This window comes from Hylobates moloch, unplaced genomic scaffold (genome assembly GCF_009828535.3).
Source record: "Hylobates moloch isolate HMO894 unplaced genomic scaffold, HMol_V3 SCAFFOLD_8, whole genome shotgun sequence".
Classification (NCBI taxonomy): Eukaryota; Metazoa; Chordata; class Mammalia; order Primates; family Hylobatidae; genus Hylobates; species Hylobates moloch.
Window position 1 is genome coordinate 102,150,507 of NW_026652283.1, and position 22,973 is coordinate 102,173,479.

The 22,973-nt window shown below is 37.6% G+C and overlaps 1 protein-coding gene and 1 non-coding gene across 12 annotated transcripts in view; both read left to right on the forward strand.

Moving 5' to 3' along the window:
- The window catches only part of NEK10 (NIMA related kinase 10), a 248,764-nt gene that overhangs the window by 97,343 nt on the left and 128,448 nt on the right, over positions 1-22,973 (forward strand). For 8 of the 11 annotated variants that reach the window (XM_058442270.1, XM_032162265.2, XM_058442269.1 and 5 more), the window contains exon 23: positions 4,935-5,010. In XM_058442270.1, coding sequence (XP_058298253.1) covers positions 4,935-5,010 — 76 coding nt within the window. Of the gene's footprint in view, positions 1-4,934; positions 5,011-6,015; positions 6,105-7,648; positions 7,826-19,772; positions 19,808-22,973 lie in introns of those variants that run through there. The other 3 variants (XM_058442276.1, XM_058442277.1, XM_058442278.1) reach the window with 3 other exon arrangements.
- LOC116473931 (U6 spliceosomal RNA) lies at positions 3,846-3,949 on the forward strand. The gene has a single exon (XR_004249494.1). It is a non-coding gene; the product is annotated as a U6 spliceosomal RNA (small nuclear RNA).

Below are 22,973 nucleotides of genomic sequence, written 5' to 3' on the forward strand. Positions count from 1 at the left end.
TTTTTGCACGAGGAGTGAGAGCCTAAGCTCCTGGCACATTTAAACTATAATCAGACAAATCAACAGAAAGATGCAGATACAAGAGCTGGTGAGGGGTTGAATATAGCAGCAAGTGAGAAAAGGCAAAGATTTCAAGCCCAGGAAATGGGGAAGATGAGATGCCATCTGGTTTACTGGGATATCCCTGATGACTGAATGATGAGCCCAGTCTTGGGTGGGAAGTGGCAGGTGCTTTATAGGGCTAGAGGTGAAACCCCAGACAAAGGCTGGGATTTTATGGCTGAATTTGGAAGTCACTGACACGTATGTGATGGGTGAAAGGTTGTGAACAGCTGGGTTCCATGTGGATAGGGATGGGAATACCTTACATCTGTACGGTATTTCAAATTGCTTTTCACCTATTGTCATGCTGTTGTTGAAGCAAGCCTTTGCAAACAGTAAGGTAAGTTTTATAGGTCATTTTTGAAAACCAGAGAGCAAGAATCTAGGGACTCAGCCAAAGCCCACACAACTTTTCCATATGAAGGCTGGTAATTGTAGGGCTGTAGTCTAAACGTGCTATAGAATTTAACATTTTCTATATCATTTGTTCTGTCAAAGGGGAGAATTTCTTTGGATCCTATGTTTTTTTCATAATGTGCTGTATGCAAAATGTTTTCTGTTGTCATTTCGAATACCTATAATAGCACATGAATGCTTTTATGAGTACAATTTCTGAAATAAAACACTTTCTTCTTCTCCAAATATGATCACAAATGAGGAAAGAGTAATAGAAACATTTCTGTTACCACCAAAGTCTCCCAAATGTCCAAACAATATTAATTTTTGCTCATTTTAAGAATACTTCTCAACTATCTGTTTTTTACGGATATCTGTCCCAAGTGTCTGCTATTATCTAAATTAACTGGAGTGAATAAAATCATTGTAATGCTCCTCAGTTTTTGCCTTTCAAAATAAATGACATTTTAATAAGAATAAGATGACGCTTATGTAGCATTAGAACGAAAAGTCAAAGCATTGTTTTTGGTTGTAAGTTGGTCAAGAATTGTGTGTTAAAATTATAGTGGGCTCCCTAAAATTATTGAGGTTGTGAATATTGAATGCAATTTTTTTCTATAGTGATTGCTTAATTTTAACTAACTTTCTCCAGTACATAAAAGGGGAAAGGAAAGACAGCAAGCCATCTAGTTTGTGAATAGTTGTTAACACCACCTTATATGATTTAGTCTTCTAATATGTCCTATATGTGAATAGTACTACTAGGTGGAGAGGTTAGACAGACAGATAGACGGATGGATAGATAGATAGACAGATGGATATACATATAGTTATGCATATATATGTACATATACGTGTATTAAAAGATATGTATCCATCAATCTACAGGGATAAGCAATACAAAGTCCTCTCATGGATCTTTCATACTAGTTAAAAACGACAGACCCTAAATGAATGAAAAAATACTAAATAAATACATAAAGTAATTTCAGATAATGAAATATGTTAAGAATTAAATAAATCTAATAGAAGAATATTGAAGGAGAGGGCATCCTTTTTATAGTGTGTACTAGAAAAGTCAGTCTGAACGCCCAGATCGTGTATGGTCATATAGACCTGGTAGTAGTTTGGCTTTTATTCTTAGTATATATCAAAAGTCTTTGTAGAATTTTAACCTTGTAAGTAGTGACAAATGAGTAAATGGACAATCGTGATGGCTGCTTTAGATATTTAAAAGATCATTTGGGATCTGTAGTGGAGAATTATATTTCATGAGGAGAGATGGAAGGAGGGAGTCTGTTCAGGCGGAATAGCTCAGTAGCCTCAGTGAGAGGTCACAGCAGCATGGACTAGGATGATAGCAGTTGTATTCATTATCCATTGCTGGGTAACAAATTCCCCAGAAATTTCGAGGGTTAAAATAAGAAACATTTATTTTCTTATAGTTTCTGAGGGTCAGGAGTCCAGAAGCAGTTTATCTGGGTGATTTTGACTCAGGGTTTCTCATGAGGATGTAGTCAAACTGTCAGCCAGAGATGCATCATCTGAAGCCTGGACTGGGGCTGGAGGGTCAGCTTCCAAGAAAACTCACTACCATGGCTGGCAATGAGTTCTGGCTTTTGGCTGGAGTGAGTGCCTCATTTCTCTTCCATTTGGCCTTTTATCCTCAAGGGCTGCTCTTCTCTATGTAACCTCTTCAGCAGAATAACCTTTACTATTCTACATAGTGGCTGGGTTCTGAAAGAGAGTCAGTGAGCAAGAGAGAGCACAACACAATTGGAAGGCACAGTCTTTTTATAACCTAACCTTGGAAGTAACATCTCATCAGTTCTGCTATATTCAGTTAATTAGCCATGAGTTACCAAGTCTCATCCACATGTAAGAGAAGGATAATTAAGATTCACTTCCTGAAGGGAGGAATGTTAAAGAACTGGTAAACATTTTTCAAAACTGTAACTTCAGTGGAGGTGATGAGAGGTGGCCTAATTCACTCTCTCTATATATATATAACTTTTTTTGTAGAAACAATAGGATTTTGCTGTGGTAAAGGAAAGTGAGGAACTATATCAGTCAGGATTAATCCATGAGACAGAAACCACTGAGTAATTTTAACAGGACAAGTTTCATGTTTTCATGTATAAAATGATTTTTAACTAGTACTAACATTAACTACAAAGTGTTAAAGGCAACCCAATAAAGAATACAGGAAGAGCATATATAGGTATACCTTGGAGATACTGTGGACTTTGTTCCAGAACACCACAATAAAGCAAATATTACAATAAAGCAAGTCACGTAAACTTTTTGGTTTTCCAGTTTGTACACATGTTGTGTTCACATTATATTATAGTCTATTTGTGTGTAATAATAGCATTATGTCTAAAAAGCAATTAAGGCACATACCTCGATTAAAACATAATTCGTTGGTAAAAAATGCTAAAAATCATCTGAGCCTTCAGCAAGTCATAATCTTTTTGCTGTTTGGGTTGACATTGAGAATTCTCTTTGAGTGTGTTAATATTGAGATGCCTAGGAGACCCTTAAGTGAAAGTTTTGATTATCCAGATGAATATGTAAATCTGGTGCTCGGAGAGAGGAAGGGGCTATTTCCAACAAATGGTTCAGGAACAGTTGCAAATCCCCATAAAAAAATCAGAACCTCAACCTACGTATTGTATCTTATATAAAAATTAGCTCAGCTTGGATCATAGCACTATATGAAACTCAAATTATGAAACTTCTGGAAGAAAAAATGGATATAGTCTTTGCAGTATTGGGCTGGGCAAATATTTCTTGGACATAACATCAAAGCCATAACATGTAAAATAAACTAATAAATTTGACTTAATCAAAATTTAAAACTTCTATTCTTTGAAAAACATTAAGAGAATGAAAAGATAAGTTGTAGACTAGTAGAAAATATTTGCAAATTGTAGGCTGGGCGCAGTGGCTCACACCTGTAATCCTAGCACTTTGGGAGGCCGAGGTGGGTGGATCACGAGGTCAGGAGATCGCACCATCCTGGCTAACATTGAAACCTCGTCTCTACTAAAAATACAAAAAAATTAGCCGGGCGTGGTGGCAGGCATCTGTAGTCCCAGCTACTCGGGAGGCTGAGGCAGGAGAATGGTGTGAACCTGGAAGGCAGAGCTTGCAGTGAGCCGAGATTGCGCCACTGCACTCCAGCCTGGACGACAGAGCGAGACTCCATCTCAAAAAATATATATGTATTTGCAAATTGTATATCTGATAAATAATTTGTATCTAAAACTCAAAAATAAGAAAATAAATAACTTAATGAAAAATGCAAAAATTTGAGTAGCTACTTCACTAAGGAAGATACCCAGGTGCTCACTGTGGCAGCACAGATAGTAAAATTGGAACGATACAGAGATTAGCATGGCCACTGCACAAGGATGACATGCAAATGCATGAAGTGGTCCATTTCTTTAAATGAAGATGCCCAGATGGCAGATAGGTACATGAAAAGTGTTCAACACCAATAAGTTCTTGAATCTGTAGCATACAGATAGGAAAAATATCTGTTTTTATTATTTTGACCTAAGTTGTTGAGTGGTTTATAAAAGACAGGGTGGGCATGGTGGCTCATGCGTGTAATCCCAGCACTTTGGGAGGCTGAGGCAGGTGGATCACAAGGTCAGGAGTTCAAGACCAGCCTGGCCAATGTGGTGAAACCACGTCTCTACTAAAACTACAAAAAGTAGCCGGGCATGGTGGCACGTGCCTGTAATCCCAGCTACTTGGGAGGCTGAGGCATGAGAATCACTTGAACCTGGGAGGCAGAGGTTTCAGTGAGCCGAGATCGCACCACTGCACTCCAGCTTGGGCGACAGAGCAGGACTCTGTCTCAAAAAAAAAAAAAAAAAAAAAAAACAGAGAAAAAAAGACAAGCATCTGAAGATATTTTGAAAAGTACAAGATTGTGCTAATATTAAATATAGAAATTTGGTGTTCTGTGATAAAAATCAGAATATTTTGTTGATATATAAATATTTTGAGATTATTTTGAACATAATTGTACTGTGATTAGTACACGCTGACGCCAGTTAATTTTAGGTTTTCAGGCCTTCATGGTATTTATTCGGGTGTATCTTACTTTTCTTTTAGCCTGACGAGGTCATGACTGCCGTATGCCAAATGTTAGATTCATTCTGTTTACTTAAAAATTATAAAGGATAATCTAAAAAATGGAATCACAATTTCAATAAGTACTTTGTCCTATGTTTCAGTCAGCAAGACTTATTTTATGTTTTTTTAAAATGATAAACCTCATTATATCAAAATATATAGCATTAAGAAAAGAAAAGCCTTGGGTTATGAAGTGTGGTAGTTATTGTGTAGATTGTCAAATGCTAAGGAACAATGCTAACTCTGGGAAAATATAATAACATACTGCATTGTTTTGTGAATTGTAGCTGACTTTGGCCTGGCAAAGCAAAAACAAGAAAACAGTAAACTCACGTCTGTTGTTGGAACAATCCTGTATTCTTGGTAAGGACAATTCTTTTATGGCTCTCAAACATCATACTTAACTGATTTGGGCTTTCATTTCTATTATTGACTTGCAAAGGAAAGAGAATTTCAGGAAAGAAAGCTTATTTTATAAGTTTTTTTCAATTATCTAGGTAATACACATTACTGGAATTGAGGATCATTATGTATGCTTAAAACAACCACCACAAAAATAATCTTTCTTCTAAGGTATCATGCCCCTCATGGGGATTACTTTTATCAATTGTAAATTGAAATGATCCTTGGCATATAGTAGGTGTGCAATAGTTGTTGAATGAATCTGAGAATGAAGTAATAGATATGCTACCCAACATGATACTTGGAACATTTTATTGTACCCACTTGTGTGTATGACTCTTTTTCTCTTTTCTACCTATAAACATTCAAGTGCAGGGCAAGGATTTTTGTACCCTAATACCTATCCTAGTATCTGGCAAATAATAGGCACTGAAGAAACTTTGTTGCATGAATGAATAAATAATGACATGTGTACTTAAACATATGTTTACAAAGTAAGTTGCTTCTTGGATAAATGAGTGTTTGTATTTTGATAAATCGAGACACTTAAATTCTTTCGCATACTTTGGGGGTTCCTTTGCAAGCCATTAATTATTATGAAGTAAGAATCTTATTTTACTGATCACATGTCATTTGTCTGAATCTGCTGAAATTAGCAAACAGTTGTGGTAGTGAGTAGAAAAGCAGATTTCAGGGAGATATCCTGAAATCTGATTCAACAGGTCAAGTAATCAAGACACTTTTTTTTTTTTAAATCTAGCTTATAGTTGTACAATTGAGTCCTGGGGATAGAATTAAACACGACTCTTCTTGAGGAAGAGTAGAAGTTGTCTAAAAATAACAGCCTAATTTTACAAAGTCCTTTTATGCAGAAGTGTTCAGAATAATGTTTTAAGAGGGTGACTTTTCACTTATCTTACTGGAAATGTTTTACATCTTTATTCTTGAAACTGGTTTCATGAGAAGATGCAAAGAAGCTGTGGCAGGCTAATATGTACCTTGTAAGCTGCAAGCTTATATGATGTCTACTTAACCTCTTAACAGTAAGGCTGACCTACTCATTACTTGCTGACAGAAGAATAATTTTCTTTTGTTTCACTGTGTACTGTTTTTATAAAATAAACAGTAAAATTTGATCATAAAAGTGTCAAATAATCATATATTTCTGAACAGATTTGATTGTCAGTCAAATTATGGAACAATTAAAACACAAACTTAAATTTCTGCTGGTCATACTTGGTGAAAGCATATTTTTATTCCTGAGACTTTGAATTAAGTTTAGAATTGCTCGTATGATAGTATCAACTGTGTGTGTGTGTGTGTGTGTGTGTAACAGAAAGAGAGAGAATCCATAGAATATGTAGGAAGAAATCCAAAACATGACAACTTTTTTGCCGTATTAGCCCAAACATGGCTTCACATTTTCATTTAATTTTTAAATTAACTGAAGAGTTTGTAAGCTGAACCTACTTATATAGATAAGCTATTATTTCATGTATGTGTACTATGATTGTTTTAATAGCATGCACAGTATATCTTACTACCATTTATCTTTCTGTCAACTTCTTATTCTTTTAAATTGCTTTAAAAATTTCTTTCTACTCCCTTCTCTCATCTCTCCGAGTTATTAGAAATGCCCCTTGTCTGATAGGTTTTACTATGAATTCAGGCTCACAAACCATCTTTCTTGCTAGTTTTTGATGTCCTTAACTGAATATGGAGTTAAAAGAACTCAGTCCTACATCATATTGTGCTTCTTTTTTAGTTTGGGATTCTCCAAAAGCAGAATCTGAGACAAGAATTTGAGTGAAATAGTTTATTTAGGAGGAGGTCCCAGGAAACACTGTTAGGAGAGTGGTGAAGTGAGATTGGGAGGGAAAGCAGCCAGTACAGTGAACATTAATAATTAGGTTCATAGAGTATTATCTGGGATATAGTGTGGAGCAGGGGTGTCCAATCTTTTGGCTTCTCTGGGCCACATTGGAAGAGGAAAAATTGTCTTGGACCACAGACAAAATACACTGACACTAAAAATAGCTGATGGGCTTTTAAAAATTGAAAAAAAAAACAAAACTTCATAATGTTTTAAGAAAGACTTTTGAGTTTGTGTTGGGCTACATGCAGTCCGTGGGCCGGGGGTTGGACTAGCTTGGTGTACAGGATGTTTTAGAGTTGCCCTGTGCCCCGGATGAGAGGTTGGAGTATTTTTTTTTCCAATCACAAGGGGGAATCCTCAGCATCTGACTGAGGGCTGTTCTGGGGAGCTTATGCCCAGGTGCTTATGGCATGCCAGGGCGTGGGCTGGGGCCCTCCAGGCAGAGAGCTTGAGGGGCATTGCTTGAGATATGATGCCATAGACTTGTACGAAATGTGAATAGGAGTCTGGCTAGGGTCCCAACATTCCAGAATTCTTTTGTAATTCTGTAATTATTTTCATGTAATTTTTCTAAGCTTGTCTGAGCCTATAAATGTGGACCTGGGTTGTGGACATTCGGATGCCATAGAGATGCGTAGGCACCCCTTTCCCTTCCCTGCAGAGTCCCCAGAGTTTGATGTCCCCATGTCATTTTGCCCTTTCCATTTGCTTTTGCTTCCTCAGATACTAACTTATTGAATGGAAGAAAGGTCTCTTTGTCAACTCTTGTAGGAAGTGCCTTAGAGCATTTATTCTGTATTCAGCTGCTAGATAAAGAGTTTGTGGGCACATTGCTGGACCAATTGTACTAGAACAGAAGGTCAGTAAAGGTTCTTTTCATTTATCTGATGTGATTTATTATTAGGCAGGTCTTTGTTATCCTTCTCAAGGGAAATAATATCCAAATATGGTACTTGTTTCCATTTTTGATCTCTATGTCTTCCTCCAATTCCAGAGAAGAAAATTAGACACCACCTTCAACTTCATTTTCTTAGAAGAGTATAGAGTTTGAGGCTCTGGGAAGCATTTTCAGCTAGTTCTTCACAGAACATATATGGGATTTATGAAGCTAGTATGATGTATAAAATACAATAAAAGTTTTCCAATAAAAATGGAAAACTTCAACTATTCCTGGAATGGGAATTATTACCCTATGGCTTAGTATAATCCCATTCATATTATGATACTAGATAATTAAAAGAGAAGCTCATGAACTTTAAATTGGTTGGATCAAAACAAACCTATAGTAAATCTGGTTAAGTAGAGACAAAGTGAAGCATGCCTATTAACTGCACTTCTCAAATTAAAAAAAAATTTTTTTTGATACATAAAGTTGATAGAATTCTTAAGAAAGCTATAATACACTCAAAATTTTGAGAATTTTAAGTGGCTTAAAACACTTAAGTGACTTCCAGCTGCTCATGCAAAGACCAAGCCCTCAGTATGGCCACAAGCAGATAACCTTGCATTCTCTGGCCTCTGCCAAGTTCTTCAGCTTTGCCACAAACCAAACTTTAACAATTCCTAGCTATTTCAACTGGGCTCCCTCTGACCACAGGGCCTTTGCACATGCAGCTCCCTTTGCCTGGAATACTCTTTTCTACTTGTCATCTGGTTAACTCTTACCTGCCTTCAGCTGAACCCCCTTAGACAAGGTGTATTTCCTCTGATCTACACACTCCATGTACTTTTCCTTCACACAATTGATTTTTTTGTTGATTTTGTGATAAGCAATGATGATTTTGTTCATCACAATCCCCAGCAGTCCTAAGTCTGGTACTTTAAAACTCACAAGTAATATTTGCTACATGAATGATCCAGTGCTTGCATGATTATAAACATTACTGGAAATAATATATTACAAAGAAAATTATTTCTTTTTGTTGTGACAAATTTTTTTTTTTTTTTTTATACTTTAGGGTTTTAGGGTACATGTGCACAATGTGCAGGTTTGTTACATATGTATCCATGTGCCATGTTGATTTCCTGCACCCATTAACTCGTCATTTAGCATTAGGTGTATCTCCTAATGCTGTCCGTCCCCCCTCCCCCCTCCCCCCACCCCACAACAGTCCCCGGAGAGTGATGTTCCCCTTCCTGTGTCCATGAGTTCTCATTGTTCAATTCCCACCTATGAGTGAGAACATGCGGTGTTTGGTTTTTTGTCCTTGCGATAGTTTACTGAGAATGATGCTTTCCAGTTTCATCCATGTCCCTACAAAGGACACGAACTCATCATTTTTTATGGCTGCATAGTATTCCATGGTGTATATGTGCCACATTTTCTTAATCCAGTCTATCGTTGTTGGACATTTGGGTTGGTTCCAACTCTTTGCTATTGTGAATAGTGCCGCAATAAACATACGTGTGCATGTGTCTTTATAGCAGCATGATTTATAGTCCTTTGGGTATATACCCAGTAATGGGATGGCTGGGTCAAATGGTATTTCTAGTTCGAGATCCCTGAGGAATCGCCACACTGACTTCCACAATGGTTGAACTAGTTGGAAGAATCAATATCGTGAAAATGGCCATACTGCCCAAGGTAATTTATAGATTCAATGCCATCCCCATCAAGCTACCAATGACTTTCTTCACAGAATTGGAAAAAACTACTTTAAAGTTCATTTGGAACCAAAAAAGAGCCCGCATCGCCAAGTCAATCCTAAGCCAAAAGAACAAAGCTGGAGGCATCATGCTACCTGACTTTAAACTATACTACAAGGCTACAGTAACCAAAACAGCATGGTACTGGTACCACAACAGAGACATAGATCAATGGAACAGAACAGAGCCCTCAGAAATGATGCTGCATAGCTACGACTATCTGATCTTTGACAAACCTGACAAAAACAAGAAATGGGGAAAGGATTCCCTATTTAATAAATGGTGCTGGGAAAACTGGCTAGCCATATGTAGAAAGCTGCAACTGGATCCCTTCCTTACACCTTATACAAAAATTAATTCAAGATGGATTAAAGACTTATATGTTAGACCTAAAACCATTAAAATCCTGCAAGAAAACCTAGGCAATACCATTCAGGACATAGGCGTGGGCAAGGACTTCATGTCTAAAACACCAAAAGCAATGGCAACAAAAGCCAAAATCGACAAATGGGATCTCATTAAACTAAAGAGCTTCTGCACAGCAAAAGAAACTACCATCAGAGTGAACAGGCAACCTACAGAATGGGAGGAAATTTTTGCAACCTACTCATCTGACAAAGGGCTAATATCCAGAATCTACAATGAACTCAAACAAATTTACAAGAAAAAAACAAACAACCCCATCAAAAAGTGGGCAGAGGACATGAACAGACACTTCTCAAAAGAAGACATTTATGCAGCCAAAAAAAACACATGAAGAAATGCTCATCATCACTGGCCATCAGAGAAATGCAAATCAAAACCACAGTGAGATACCATCTCACACCAGTTAGAATGGCCATCATTAAAAAATCAGGAATCAACAGGTGCTGGAGAGGATGTGGAGAAATAGGAACACTTTTACACTGTTGGTGGGACTGTTGTGACAAATTTTTAATTCCCTATCCTTTTCCCTCTTGCTGTTCCTTCAGATCTCCAAAATGCTCCTCCTTAGAATACTCTTCCTTCAGAGATAGCTGCAGAGTTTACTTCTTTACTTCATTCTGCTCTTTGCTTAAATGCCATTTATGTAGAGAGGATTTCTCTGATCACTTGCCCCAAATAGCAACCTCCCTTCATAGTCTATCCCTGTATCCTGCTTTATTTTTTCATAGTCTTTGCCTCTACCTGGCCTTATGTTGTACTTGAATTGGCTTATAGTGTGTCTCTCCACTACACACAAGCTTCATGAGCATAGGACTTGTGTCTCCTTTGTTCACCACTGTTTCCCTAGAGGAGTCGACTGGCAGAATCTTAAGAAACACTTTGAATCATTGAAGTGAAAACAAGTAATTTTTTTCATATTAATGTGTTAAAAATTAGTGTATATTTTTATTGAGTTCTAGTATATCTTTGAACTTTTCTGATTTTTACCCTAATAAAGCCTGAAGAAAATGCTTTTCATTTGAGATAGTAAGTACCTCGATGGTAGGGTCTATTTTATTTTGTTTTCTCTTTGCTTATTTTATCTTTATATATTACATAATTACTACAACAGTGAGTAAATGAGATCAAGTAGGATGTTAACATTTTAACAAAATAAAATGTGTAAAGATTATGTATTATAGAAATATGTATTCTTCAGTGACCAATAAAGTGGCCCTGAGGGAAATTTCAAAAAAGAGATGTGTTAGATCATTCTTGGATTGCTATGAAGAAATACCTGAGACTGGATAATTTATAAAGAAAAGAGGTTTAACTGGTTCATGGTTCTGCAGGCTGCACAGGAAGCATGATGCTGGTAACTTCTTGGCTTCTGGGGAGGCCCCAGGAAACTTACATTCATCGTGGAAGGTGAAGGGGGAGCAGGCACATCACATGGCCAGAGCAGGAGCAGGAGAGAGGAAGTGAGGAAATGCCACACACTTTAAAAACAACCAGAGCTCGTGAGAACACACTCACTGTCAGAACAACAGCACTAAGGGGATGGTATTAAACCATTCATGAGAAATCCACCCCCATGATCCAATCGTTTTCCACTAGGCCCCACCTTCAACACTGGGAATAACAATTCAATATGAGATTTGGGCAGGGATTTTCAAAAATAAGCATAATTGGAAAAAGACCATAGTATTGACAGAGACAGGTCATTATCAAGAGCACAAGCTCTAGAATCAGATGGCCTGGGTTTAATCCTAGATCTGCTATTGAGAGTTTTAAATGATTGAATTTTTCTGTGCCTCAGTTTCCTCATCTGCAACCTGGCGATAATAATAGTGCCCATGTCCTAGGATTATTGTGAGATTAAATGAGGTGATACATGCCTGGTGCTAGGAACAGTGCCTGGCTGGCATATGGTAAGCACTCACTAGATAATAGTGATTGTTATTTCCTGTTAGTCTAAAGTTTGAAAGGATAGTCCTCATTTAAATGTATATATATATATAAATGTATATATTATATTATGCATATATAGGAGGTTATAGAACCTAAAGAAGACTACCTCAAGGTATTTAATAATCAAACTCGCAAAGGTCAGGGATCAAGAAAGGATCTCAAAAGCAGCAAGAGAAAAGAAACAAATAACATGCAATGGAGCTCAATACATCTGGCAGCAGACTTTTCAGTGGAAGCCTTACAGACCAGAAGAGAGTGGCATGACATATCGAAAGTGCTGAAGGAAAAAAAAATTTTACCCCAGAATGGTATATCTGGTGAAAATATCCTTCAAACATAAAGGAGAAATAAAGACTTTCCCAAACAAACAAAAGCTAAGGGATTTCATCAACATCAGACCTGTCCTATGAGAAATGCTGAAGGGGGTTCTTCAATCAGAAATGAAAGGGCATTAATGAGGAATAAGAAATCATCTGAACATACAAAACTCACTGGTAATAGTAAATACCCAGGCCGGGCATGGTGGCTCACACCTGTAATCCCAGCATTTTGGGAGACTGAGGCAGGCGAATCACAAGGTCAGGAGATTGAGACCATCCTGGCTAACACAGTGTAACCCCGTCTCTGCTAAAAATACAAAAAATTAGCCAGGCATGGTGGCGGGCGCCTCTAGTCCCAGCTACTCGGGAGGCTGAGGCAGGAGAATGGCATGAACCCGGGAGGCAGTGCTTGCAGTGAGCGGAGATCGTGCCGCTGCACTCCAGCTTGGGTGACAGGGAGAGACTCCGTCTCAAAAAAAAAAAAAAAAAAAAAGTAAATACACAGAAAAACAAAGAATATTATAATAATGTACTTGTGGTGTATAAACTACTCTTACCTTAAGTAAGACTAAAAGATGAATCAATAAAAAATAATAACTACAACAACTTTTCAAGACATAGCACAGTAACATATAAAGAGAGACAATAAAAAGCTATAAAGTGGGGGGGCAAAATTGAAGTGTACAGTTTTTATGTTTTCTTTTTGCTTGTTTGTTTATGCCATCAGTATCATCAGTTTAAAATAATGGGTTACAACATAGTATTTGCAAGTTTCATGGTAACCTCAAATCAAGACATATACAACAGATACACAAAAAGTAAAAAGTAATAAATTAAATCATACCATAAAAGAAAATCGCCTTCACTAAAAGGAAGACAGGAAAGAAGAACGGAAGAGAATACCCCAAAACAAACAGAAAACATAAATGACAAAATGGCAGGAATAAGTGCTTACTTATCAATAATAACATTGAATGTAAATGGATGAAAGTCTCCAATCGAAAGACAGAGTGGCCGAGTGGACAAAAAAATAAGACAAAATGATTTGTTGCCTATTAAAAATGCATTTCACCTCTAAAGAAACATAGACTGAAAATAAAGAGAAGGAAAAAGATATTCCATGCCAATGGAAGCCAAAAAAGAACAGAGCAGAAGTAGCTATACTTATATCAGAAAAAATATATTTCAAGACAAAAACTATAAGAAGAGACAAAGAAAGTCATTATATAATGATAAGGGAGTCACTTCAGCAAGACGATATAACAATTGTAAATATATATGCACCCAATACTGGAGCACCCAGATATATAAAAGAAATATTATTAGAGTGAAAGAAAGAGAGATGGACAACAGTATAATTGTATTAGTCTGTTTTCACACTCCTATGAAGAACTACCTGAGACTGGGTAACTTATAAAGGAAAGAGGTTTAATTGATTTACAGTTCAGTGTGGCTGGGGAGACCTCAGGAAACTTATAAACATGGTGGAAGACTAGGGGAAGCAAAGCTCCTTCTTTACAAGGCAGTAGGAAGGAGAATGAATGCAGGAGGAACTACCAAACACAAAATGAATCTCATGAGAACTCACTATCATGAGAACAGCTTGGGGGATATCGCCCCCCCCGCCCCTCCCCGATTCAATTACCTCCACCTGGTCTCTTCCTTGACTTGTGAGGATTATAGGGATTACAATTCAAGATGAGAGTTTGGATGTGGCACAGCCAAACCATATCAACAATAATAGCTGGAGACATCAATACCCCATAGCATTGGACAGACCTCCCAGATAGAAAATCAATGAAGGATCAGTGGACTTAATCTTCACTGTAGACCAAATGGACCTAATGGATAGTTACAGAATATCTCATCCAATGGCTACAGAATACACATTCTTCTCAGCACATGAATTATTCTCAAGGATAAACCATATGTTAGGTCACAAAACAAGTCTTAAAACATTAAAAAAAGTTGAAATAATATCAAACATCTTCTCTGACTATAATAGAATAAAACTAGAAATCAGTGACAAGAGGAATATTGGATACTATATAAACATATGGAAATTAAACAGTATGCTCATGAATGACCAGTGGGTCAATGAATAAATAAGAAGTAAATTGAAAAAATTTTTGAAACAAGTAATAATGGAAACACAACATACCAAAACCTATGGGATACAGTGAAAGTAGTACCAAGAGGGAAGTTTGTAGCTATAAGTGCCTAAACCAAAAAGAAGGAAAACTTCATATAAATAACCTAATGATGCATCTAACAGAACTAGAAAAGCCAAAGCAAACAAAACCCAAAATTAGTAGAAGAAAAGTAATAATAAAGAGCAGATATGAAAGCAATGGAAATGAAGAAAACTATTGGTTTGTATTCAAAAGATCAACAAAATGGAAAGTTGTTTTTTGGAAAAGTTAAACAAAATTAACAAACCTTTAGACAGACTAAGAAAAAAACGGAGAAGACCCAAATAAATAAAATCAGGGATGAAAAAGGAGACATTACAATTGTTACTGCAGAAATTCAAAGAATAATTAGTGGCTACCATGAACAACTGTGTGCCAATAAACTGGAAAATCTAGAAGAAGTGAGTAAATTACTAGACACATACAACCTACCAAGATGGAACCATGAAGAAACTCAAAACCTGAACAGACCAATAACAAGTAATGAGATAGAAGCCATAATGAAAAGTCTCCTAGTAAAGAAAAACCTGGGACCCAGTGGCTTCACTGCTGAATGCTACCAGACATTTAAAGAATAACTAATAGCAATCCTACACAAACTATTGCAAAAAATGAAGGAAGAGGGTATACTTCCAAACTTATACTGTGAGGCCAGTATTACCCTGATACAAAAACCAGACAAAGATGCCTCCAAAAGAAAAGAAAAGAAAAGAAAATTAAAAGAAAATTAAAAGAAAACTGCAGGCCAATATTGCTTGAGTGCAGGAGTTTAAGACCAGCCTGGGCAACATGGCAAAACCCTGTCTCTACTAACAATGCAAAATATTAGCCAGGCATGGTAGTGTGCATGTGTAGTCCCAGCTACTTGGAAGGCTGAGGCGGGAGGATTGATTTAGTCCAGGAGGTGGAGGTTGAGGTGAGCTGAGATCACACCACTGCACTCCCGTTTGGGTGACAGAGACTCTGTCTCAAAAAAATAAAATAAAATAAAATAAAATAAAATAAACAAAATTCTAGCAAATCAAATCCAACAACACATTAAAATGATTATTCCTCATGATCAAGTGGGATTTATCCCAGAGATGCAAGGATATGTAAATCAATCAATGTGATACATTGTATCAACAGACTGGAGGACAACAACTATATGATCATTTCAATTGATGCTGACAAAGCATTTGATAAAATTCAACATCCTTTCATGATGAAAAACCCTAAAAAACCTGGGTACAAAAAGAACATACCTCAACGCAATAAAAGCCATTTACAACAGACCCACAGCTAGCATCATGCTGAATGGGAAAAAATTGAAAACCTCTTCTTGAAGATCTGGAACATGACAGGGATGTCAACTTTCATCATTATTATTCAAAATAGTACTGGAAGCCCTAGCTGGAGCAGTCAGATAAGAGAAATAAATAAAAGGCATCCAAATTGGAAAGGAAGAAGTCAAGTTATCCTTGTTTGCAGATTATATGATCTTATATTTGGAAAAACCTAACGACTCCACCAAAAAGCTATTAGAACTGATCAACAAATTTAGTAAAGCTGCAGGATACAAAATCAACATACAAAAAGCAGCAGCATTTCTATACACCAACAGCACACAATGTGAAAAAGAAATCAAGAAAGGAATATTTACGAGAGCTACAAATAAAGTAAAATACCTAGAAATTAACTTAACCAAAGAAGTGAAATATGGGAATAAAAATTGTGTGGGAATAAAAATTTGTGGTGCTAAAAATTAAATATTTGAACTCATGGAGAAAGAACGTAGAAGGATGGTTACCAGGGGCTAGGAAGGGTAGTGGGCAGGGATTGGGGGGATTGGGGTGGTTAATGGGTACAAAAAATAGAATTAGTGAATAAGAACTAATATTTGATAGCACAACAGGGTGACTATAGTTAAAAAAATTTAATTATACATTTTACAATAACTAAGAGTATAATTAGATTGTTTTAACACAATGCTTGAAGTGATGGATACCCCATTTACTGTGATGTGATTATTATTCATTGCATGCTTGTGTCAAAATATCTCATAAACCCCATAAACATATACACCTACTATATATTTACAAGTAAATTTAAAAATAAAAAATTAAAAAATATAAATATACTTGAGGATGAAAGGTTGGAGGAGAGAGAGGATCAGAAAAAATACCTATTGAGTATTATGCTCACTGGTGGGTGACAAAATAATCTGCAACAAACCCCTGTGACATGCAGTTTACCTGTATAACAAACGTGCAGATGTACCCCTGAACCTAAAAGTTATAATAAAAAAGGGTGAATGTAGGTACATAATGCCATTGTACATTATGCATTTTTCAGTCTGATTTGTTCTGAACTCCTCAGAATCACAAAATGCAAGAAAGAGAGCTCTCTGATGATTGATTCTGCCAGTGGAAGTCCTTGCTTCTTTTATCAATTGGAAATTCAGAATCACTTATCTTCAGTCTCTACATTCTTTTTCTCTTGCCCTTTTATAGTCTTTACTTTTACAAGTAAAAGTGAATCATAAGCACTGGATTTCCTTCTTCATGTTTATTTATCTACTTTGTCATTTTGAACATTTAATACCTAGTTGTTATGTATAGTATTTCCCATTTCCTATTGGAACAAGATGCAAGAGAAAATACATAGTGATAAGATGTGATACTTTAACATGTTTTTCTGAGGGTGGGAGGGGTGTGGTCAAAAGAAGTTTCCTCATGTATTTACCACAAATTAATGTATTGAATAATTAACAAATTAGAATCATTTGATGATGGGGAGATGTATATTTCAGTTATCTATTGGATGCATAACAATCCATCCCAAAATTTAGTTGCTTAAAACCACAATGGTTTATATAGGTTTGCTTGATTATTCCTCTGTTGGTTCCCCTGAACTCATGTGGATGCATTTGGCTGAATTATTGGCTTGGCTGGGCAGTCCAAGATGGCTTCACTAATAAGGCAGTTGGTGTTGATGCTTGTTTAGAGTCCCTCGGATGTTTTTCAGGTGGCCTTTCATTTACATGACAGTAGTGGAGTAACATTCCAAGAAAGTAAAAGCTGAGCTGCAAGGCCCAACTGGGGCTAGCCTTGGATGTCACTAAACATCCCTTCTGCCATATTCTATTGGTCAAAGCACATAAGGGCCAGCCCAAATTTGTGAAATACATTTATCTATAGATGGAAGGAGGTGCACAGTACTTGTGGCCATATTCAAGAAATCATAATGTAGCACCGTATTTCTTTAAAAAAGAAGAATAATCCCCTAAATGGCTTCAGGAATCAAGACATGTGAAACAAAGAAATAGTCTATTTTAAACACTAACGGTTGGCACGTTAGCCCCACATCTCCTTAGAATGAAGTATAGCAGCCTGGATCCAACTGGGAGATAGAAATGATGCAGTGGGCTAAATAGGGGAAGTTTAATATGAAGAATAATTATGATAAAATAGTAACTATAAGATGTAAGAAAACTACATGGTACTTTAGGGTTGAGTGACAGTACCAAGGAAGGATAAACTTGGAAGGGGTTCAGATTTCATTGGAAAAGGTGTGGTAGCCCAACAGGCAGCAGAGAAGTTGGCTGGATGGTCCAGGCTGAAGCTGTTCTGGAGCTGCTGGGCAAGCTGGGAGCAACCCTCTGACGTGCAGGTGAGGGAGAAAGGCATCAGCATCCGAGGTGTGAGCACATAGTGGGAGTCCAGCTGCCACAGGTGCCCTTCAGAGTTTAAGGGCCACAGGGAAGGGAGAAGAGGGGGCGAGTCCAGGAACTGCACAAGCAGGAGGCCTTCAGAGGGGGCAGGCTACGCAGGGGCTCTGGTTTCTGTTTGAGAAGGTTGAAGAAAAATGATCACCAGGCTGAGGCTGCAGGGTTGCAGAGGGAGAATGGGCTATGGTTGGGAGAGGCTCTACTGGTTAGTCCTATACCTATACTGCCTACTTGTGGCCCATGTCAGAAATCGCAGGAAACCTCTTCCTCCAGTGTCCCTCCAATCCACGTACAGAGAAAGCTTAATATTGTGCTCACTTTAAAGGAGAAATATTTAAAGGAATTCCATTGTTTATTGAAGAGTACATTAAGAGACAACAGGCAATAAATTAATAACAGACACAATAAGAAATGTCAGGGCTTGGCCCAGCGTAACAGTGTACTGGGCAACTAGTAGAATAGGGCCACACCCCTGCTAGGGGATGTTCAATGCCTTTAATTCTTCTGTAAAATTGGTGTTTTATTTCTCTGTGCCTCCAAACTTTTGGTGTATCTCCAGAGTGTCTTTTTGAATTGTGAAAATTAAATCTTTCAGTTCAATTCTGAATAGGCTCAGCATATTTGGTGAAAAGTAGGAGCTATAGTTTGGCTGGGTTGAGTTTGTGCTGTGACATTGGAAGACCTAGAATTTTCCTCTTGGCATTGTAAAGCCAGAAGATATCCCTCAGCCTGACCGTTACTTAATGGAAGTGCGGTTTTTTGCGGGGAATATCTGTGGAATGAAACTGGGAAAAGGGAAGGAGAGATGTGTGTTCATCATTTTATCTGTCCCTGAAGTGGACATTCCAATATTTACCTCACAGGAGCAGATGACTTAGTGCTTTACCACTAGGAGAATTCAGTTTAATTTGGGGACACGCACACATACACACACACACACACACACACACACACACCCATGGTGTCAGTCAAGTGTAGAAGAGTAAAGGGTTACAAAACCCTATGATGCTTGTAATGAGTCTCCATCAGGTGCATAGCAAGTCCCCAGGATAATATAGAAAGTCAGGGTAGAACAGGGACCTCCCAGCACAGAGCTGCAGAACTCGAGGGAAAGGGCATTGAGGCTGGGGTGGATGCTCTGCTTTTCTGTATAATAAATGTGCCATATTCTATGCACTAACTAAGAATTACACAAACAGACATATTTTCCTCGAATTCAGACATTATGACAGTATATGCGTAGAAGGGAGTCTGGTTGATGGATAAAATGGTCACAAGAAATCACAAGGAAAGAAGAAAAAAAGATAGCAATGTGACGAGGGTAAACAGATAATGGAAAGAGTGGAGAAGTCAGAGGATTTAAACAGTGGGGAAATATGAAAGTGAAATTACCATATTAGGGGCAAAAGAATTAAATAAACATTTTCATTATTTTGCAGGGCTACATTTAATTTGTCTTATTCTTGTGAATGAGTTACTCAAGGTGACCTTACCAGTCATATATCCCTTTACATCAATTTATTTCTTAACTCATTTAGCTATTAGTACTTTATTAATTTTTATATTTAATTTTAATTATTAATTTTTTGATCTTGGCATTTCAGACTGTTCATAACAACCCTAGAAGCAATGACACGATGCTAACACAAGAAAACCTTCCTTTGAAGTGCCAGAAATTATTTTCTCTAAAATAGTAGAATATTAGCTAGAAGGCCAATATTTTGAAATTCAAGCGTCTCTTTGGAGAAGGATTTAAAAAAATACATTTAAAAACAAGACAATAAACTGTTAAACTGTGACAATTTTATGGCCTATCATAAAATGTCAAAATAAAGACTTTAAAATGTTAACTTTATGTAACCTTGATACATTGGCAATACTCAACCATTTTAAAACCTTCATTTTCACGGCAAGGCATACTTCTAGGATCCTCACATTTGGCAGTTAAATTTTGAAGATTTTACATATATTGGCCAATTTCATTTTAGTACTCTAGGGTTCCAGGAAGGCCACATCTATTCCTCAGTAAAGCATTTGCCTCTCAGTCTGTTGAGCTCCTCCTCACCTTAATTCTTCTGAGTTCATTTGTAATTTTCATAACAAAGTGTACTTTGTTCATAAATTTAGTAAATAATGCTCAGAACTTCAGCAGTGAGAGAAGTAAGATGCCAGTGGACATGGGTGCATCTGTGCACAGTGGGCAACTGTGCTGTGTGGCTGTCCCTTCCCCTAGGAGCCAACAGGACATAGTGCAGACTCTAGACCTGGATTGCCTGGGCCCAATCCTGGATCTACACCTTCCTGTTTGACTTTGGGCAAACTACTTAATTTTTCTGGGCCTCAATTTCCTCACCTGAAATGGGGGCAGAGGGTGGTAATGATAATTTCTACAACATAGGGTTGTTATGAGGATTGAGAAGATAGTTGGATGGATGGATGGAAGGATGGATGGATGGCAATAGATTGATCAATCGATTGATAAATAGTATTATCTGTAGCATAGCAGGGATTTAATAAACATTACCTATTGTCAGGCTGGAAGCAACAGCCTCATTCTTTAGGAAAATATTTCTTCCTTGCCTTTACTTCAAGCACATGGTTTAAATGGCTTATGCATTGGGAATACTCAAAAAAGTATCAATGCCAAAAGTCCCATTGCTTTAGAGATCCTGCCTCCTTGGCCTTACATGGTGGAACAATTCTAGTATTCATGTCCCTATAGCCCAAAATGTTAAAAGTAGAAGTGTTTTCTTGATTCAAGTTTAACCATTCAGAATTCTTTCTTGAGAACGTGTTGAGCTGAGGCTCAGTTAAAAGTTGAAGCTGGGAGGCAAAAGGCCCAGCAGTGTTTTGGTGGCCATGGTTGTAGCCAGGGAGGAAGTCAGTCGGACAGCGTGAGGTCAATACTTAAGAATAAGAGGTGGCAATGTCCACGCTCAAGATTCCATTTTCTTAAGTCCCAGCTGCAGCTTTGCTCTTCCTGCACTTACAGGAGCCTATCAATAAAGTCCTCTATTTGCCTAACTTTGCTGGGTTTCTTTCTCTTGTCTCTTAGTTTGGGTTGCCCTGAAGGCAGACCCTGAGAAAAGAATTGAAGTGCAAGTGGTTTATTCTGGAGGTGATCCTAGGAAACATGAATAAAAGAGTAGGGGAAGTGAGACAGGGTAGGGAAGTAAGCAGATAACGGATTTCTTGGGCAAGTTACCACTGTGGGCAATTAGGGCTCAAATCTGTTGAGGAACTTGGGAGCCATTTATTTGAATACCCAAAAGGAGAGAGAGGGGTGTTTATACACCTGCTCTTGCCAGTCACTGAGTAAGGTCTGTTTCTGGGGTACAGTGATTCATCAGCACTTCAGGCTCATCATGTTGCAGGCACAGAAAGTCATGGGATTAAAGAAAATCCTCTGACAAACCTGCAAATGGTTGGAATTCAGTCCAGTGTGCTCGCAAGAAGTAAGGGTCAGGGGATGTTAAGAGGACACCTACAACATCTGCTTCAAGTTAACAATGGAAACAACTTTGACTGTCACAATAGAGATATGGTTGTAGGGTGGCCTCAAAGTCTGTACATGCCAGGTTGTCTGAAAAAAATCTAATTTTCCACCCATGATCTCTGAACACATTCTTCTATGCTGAATAGTTGGAAGTCATTAAAGATGTCCCTGAAGTCTGGTTTTAGATTTTCCTCACAGTTACATTGAGTTGAGAATTTTTTTCCCACAGTCACGCCCAGAGAGACTGTCTGCCTCCCTGTGGTTCTGGAGTGCTTCTCCCTGTGCCAACTTTGCAAACAAAATAGCAATACCAGGCTGATGAGGTAATGATCATTTAAAAATAGATGTGATAGGCCAGGCATGGTGGCTCATGCCTGTAATCCCAGCACTTTAGGAGGCCGAGGCAGGCAGATCACCGGAGGTCAGGAGTTCAAGACCAGCCTGGCCAACATGATGAAACGCCGTCTCTACTAAAAAAATACAAAAATTAGCTGGGTGTGGTGGTGCACGCCTTTAATCTCAGCTACTCAGGAGGCTGAGGCAGGAGAATTGCTTGAGCCTGGGAGACGGAGGTTGCAGTGAGCCAAGATTATGCTGCTGCACTCCAGTCTGGCCAACAGAGTGAGACTCTGTCTCAAAAAAAAAAAAAAAAAAAAAGATGTGATAGTAATAAATGTAAATCGGAATGAGATAAGAATATTCTCGTGTGAGGGTCTCTGCTACCTTGAATAAAGACTATCAAATGTTTACATGGAAGTTACTCAACTGTCTTTTTTTATTTCTTAGTCTGTTAAGGAGCAAGAATACACATTTTTATGTGACTTTATATTTAGAGAAAGGCATTTGTATAATTATGTATTATAATTGGGAGATTGTATTATCTTTTTTGTGAAATCACCATAATTATTTAGTTATGTACTTGAATTTTAAGAGCTGCTGCTATTTGGCTTGAATACAAATACAAAATGTGTGATGTCAACCTATAATGCCAGCTTGTTTTTTTCTACAAAAAATCATTAGAGACAAGCAAATGGCAGTTGATGTATAATGAGAAATTTCAAGGCTGTTGGATCTGAATTTAATTTGTGTTTGTGACTCAGAGTAGGCAATGCTGGATAATCATTTGATGGCTGGAGTGTAATCACTGGGTGAATGTAATCCATTTGTTTAATTGCCCAGACTCCTCACTGTATTTACAGTTAATTGGTTCCCATTAAGGTCCTCTTAATAGAGACCATAAAACAGTAGGATTAGAGAAACCCGAAAAGGAACATTTAGTTTGAGTCCTTTCTTGAAGCCAAGTTGTAAG